The 4,147-nt window shown below is 36.5% G+C and overlaps 1 protein-coding gene across 1 annotated transcript in view; it reads left to right on the top strand.

Moving 5' to 3' along the window:
• Positions 1 to 160, top strand: part of LOC106881685 (keratin, type II cytoskeletal 1-like) — a 149,191-nt gene extending 149,031 nt beyond the window's left edge. Inside the window, exon 4 of the mRNA XM_052976920.1 lies at positions 147 to 160. Coding sequence (XP_052832880.1) covers positions 147 to 160 — 14 coding nt within the window. The remainder of the gene's footprint in view (positions 1 to 146) is intronic.
• Positions 161 to 4,147: the final 3,987 nt, after the last annotated feature.

The following is a 4,147-nucleotide window of genomic DNA, read 5'->3' as shown; positions in this document are numbered from 1 at the left end:
GATGGGATAGCCATGTCTTTCTAGTCAAGTAGAGGTGAAGTCGGCAAACACAGCATATTGCAGTATGTTTTTTTTATTTCTTTTATATATTCATTAAGATATTTTAAAAAATTTATTCTAACATTTTTTGTATATTGTATTTTAAGTAATTGACAGTTAATAATTAACATACTTCCTCTTCTTTTGTCAATTACATATTCTTTAGACTGTGTTTATTGAGGGTGGAATATGTGTGTGTGTTGTGAATAGGCTCACATTTGTATGTTTAATAAATATACACCTATGAGGCAGTGAGCTGGCACAACTGTTAGCATGCTTGGCCAAATGCTTTGCAGCATTTTGTCAGTCTTTATGTCCTGAGTTCAAATTCTTCTGAGGTTGACTTTGTCTTTCATCCTTTCAAGGTTGATAAAAGAAATACCAGTTGCATACTGGGAGCCAATGTAATTGACCTGCCCTCTCCCCCATCCTCAACATTGCAGGCCCCATGCTAAAAGTTTGAAACCAATAGATATCCACTCACACTCAGCCTCACATTCACGCTGCCTGCATGTGTAGAATGTTCTTGAAGTTGTTTTAAGTTTATGTGGTGTAAAAGACATAGTTTTGATGTTTTGGGTAGGGTACTCGTTGTAGGATTAAGAAATGTGATGGAAGGCTGTGAATAAAGTTGACAAGGTTTGGGGCTTTAGTTGTTGAATTTGTTTTAGCTACCATAGTTAAGGTAATACTGGAACACTCAATTGCAAACCTGTTCAACCCACTTCATCATAGTTTGTGAGGGGACAGTGGGTAAGAAGAAAGAAAGAAAAAGGAAAGTAACTTAACCTACATAAAAACCTGTTGTTAATGATGGTGATGATGACTATAGTGATGATTGTAGTTTTGCTAATGAAGACAGTACTGATGGTTAGTTATAATAATGATGATGGTGATGATGATGGCAATAGTGGATGTGATGTTGGTGGTTGTATTGATGATGTGGATGACTGTTGTGGATGATTGATGAGAGAATGATGTGGATAGTGATTGGGGTTATGATGGCAATAACAAAAGCAATGTTGATGGTGATGATGATGATGATAACACTGACAGTTTAACAATTTCTTTGTCAGATGAGGAGATGAAACAAATTCACAATGAAAAAAAAAAAAAAAGCACAGAAATCTAATGCAACCAACTAAACAAAATACATCTGTTGTTTCACCGTCCCTGGTGATGACAACAACAGCAACAACAACAACAAGATGGTGATAATGCTTTTGAGGATCATTTCTTAAGGATACAACACAACCATAGCTGATTTTGCCTACTATTATTGATGTGTTGTGTAACTGAAATGGCATTTAAAATAGCCCCTTCTTCATATAAGTGCTTTTCGGTGATGGCAAGTAGTGGGGATGAACCTGGAGGGTAGTGATGGGTGGCTAAATATTTCCTTTTTTTAAATATTTCACCCAACTCCCGTCTTAAAATATTCTACAAAACCTCTTCCTTTTCTTGCACCATTTACGGAAGCTTCATCTTCCTTCTTTTTTTTTTTTTTTTTTTTTTTTTTTTTTTTTTTTATTTCTTTTTTCTAAAAGTTTTGGGATGGGAGATACTCTCTACCCCATGGTGCAGTCTCACAAAATTCTGGTCTTGTGCCTAAGAAATCATTATTATTAGTATTACCATTGTTGTTCTTAAGACAGCAAGCTGGCAGAAACGTTAACATGCCAGGCAAAATACTTAGTGGCATTTTGTCTGATTTTATGTTCTGAGTTCAAATTCCACTGAGGTCAGCTTTACCTTTCATCCTTTAAGGGTTGATAAAAGAAGTACCAGTGAAACACTGGGGTTGATGTAATCGACTTAACTCTCACCTGAGCTTGCTGGTCCTGTGCTAAAATTTGAAATCATTATTATTATTATGATTCATCAGTAATTTTATTTTTATTGTATGCTGCCTTCAGTGCATATTGAACACAGCTCTATGTCTTTTGACATGTGCAGTTTTTATTTTTAGTTTTGTTTTGTTGCTAAATGTGTCTCGATGAAGAAGACCTATAATAAAATGTATTCCAGCTGTGACCATCCTATCTTTTATTTGGATGTGGTGCATCAAGGACTACACTTCTGTATGTCTCATTCCATTTTTTGAGACATTATGGTGTGATTTGTGAGATATTTACTTACTGTTTTTAGCAGGTCAACTGATCATATAGGTGCTTTCTTGTTTACTTGACTTTAGCTTGTTGTTGTGGTTGTGTTGTTGTTGTTTAGTTCCAGATTGGCTCAGGGTAAGATGCCTGTGATCGAAGACATTAAAGGGTGTGGTTTGAGATTTGGCTGTTTTCTCTAGCAGGTTCAGCTACCATGTTGAGTCTCCATCTTAAGTAAGTATAATCCCTAGCTGGTGACCGGAAGGGGAGGCTGTCGTCTCAACCAATACACTACTGTGCATGCGACTGGATAACAGATTGTGGTGATGATATTATTCTATGCTTTCCAGTCCATGGCATTAGCCTTAGCATGTTTGAGGTTGAGGTGCAGTGACTTCAGGTCTTCCTCAGTTTGTTTCACCCATGTCTTCTTTGTTTGCTGTGCTGGATTCTCCAGTGCATGGATTGTTGCTGCCATAAAAGTTGGTGTGGTAGTCTTGCATTGATCGTCCTGCAGACATGGTCAAACCACTGTAGCCTGCACTGCCAAACTTGGTCTTCAACGGTTGGCTGCTGTTGGCATTGTTCTCGGATGTTGTTGTTTGAGATTCGGTCATGTAGAGAGAGAGAGATACTAAGGATCTGATGAGGACTCTGCGTTTGGAACACCTTGAACTTGTTCAGGTCCTGGTTGAGGATAGTCCAGGTCTCAGCACCGTGGAGGAGGACAGGCAGAACCAGTAGGAAAAAAAAAAAATGAGTCAACTATATATTGAGTTGCCTCAGTTCCTGATTATGTGTTGAGTTGAACTTCTGAGCTCTCACTCACAGGGAACTATTAGTATCTGTCTCAAATACATGGTTCTTCATAAACCATTTGGTTGATCTGACAAATATTCCTCAAATCTTAACCTTTTATTTAATAGAAAAACAAAGGATGCTTTGGATAATGTGATCCTACCTAGACGCACTGTATCTGAAAAAAAAGAGTAAAGGAGTCATAACTGGCTTATCTTTTGATTGTAGATCTATTTTGATTAAAACTGACCTCGGTTATCAGAACTAACTTTGGGCTAAACAACATCTTTGTAGTAAAGATTGTTTGTCAACATAACATGGCAGTCCTGCTTTAGGACTAATGTTGCTGTAATTTAGCTTCAGGAGACATCGTCTCCAGCTGGCTATATGACATGATCTGTGTCCTTATATTTTTGAACAAGGGAGTCTAGCACTCAAACAATAGTGGGTGTGCTAGATTCCCTTGTTCGAAAATATACGACAGATTGTGTCGCATAGCCAGTTGGAGACGATGTCTCCTGGGGCTAAATTACAGCAACATTAGTCATAAACCAGGACTGCCATGTCATGTTGGCAAACAATCTTTACTACAAAGTACTGTTGCTGAATATCTCTCGTGAGATTTACAAATAGTAATTTTCTAACAACATCTTTATTCTAATATGGGAAATGAATCAAGGTGCCTGCATTAAAATAACCAAATGTACTCTATATTTCTTTCTCCTAGATATGGCCCTATATTTGTAGTGGTAATTTGTATATAAAATTATATAATATATATGTGTGTGTGTGTGTGTGTGTAAAAGAAAGAGATATGACAGAGGAATAAATGATTATATTATGAACTTCATTACCTTACAGCTGTTTCTGTTATAGATGCAGTGAACTCATAGTTGAGTGCCTGAATAACACCTTATTGCTTCATTGGAGCCGAATCCACTGCATCTTATAGCAGAAATAGCTGTAAGGTAATGAAGTTCATAAGATAATCATTTATTCCTTTTTCATCTCTCTTTTTTATTTACTGCTCTATATTCATCCAACACTTTGTTTTGAAATATGCGTATATTGAGTTCTACACCAGGTTATTAACCTTGCAATGCCTAAATGAAATAAATATATGTATGTGTGTGTATATATATATATATATATATATATACATATATATGTACATTTATAGACATACCTCACCTTTTATCAGTAGC

The sequence above is a fragment of the Octopus bimaculoides genome, chromosome 26 (genome assembly GCF_001194135.2).
Source record: "Octopus bimaculoides isolate UCB-OBI-ISO-001 chromosome 26, ASM119413v2, whole genome shotgun sequence".
NCBI classification, from domain to species: Eukaryota; Metazoa; Mollusca; class Cephalopoda; order Octopoda; family Octopodidae; genus Octopus; species Octopus bimaculoides.
This window is presented reverse-complemented; position numbering and strand designations above follow the sequence as displayed.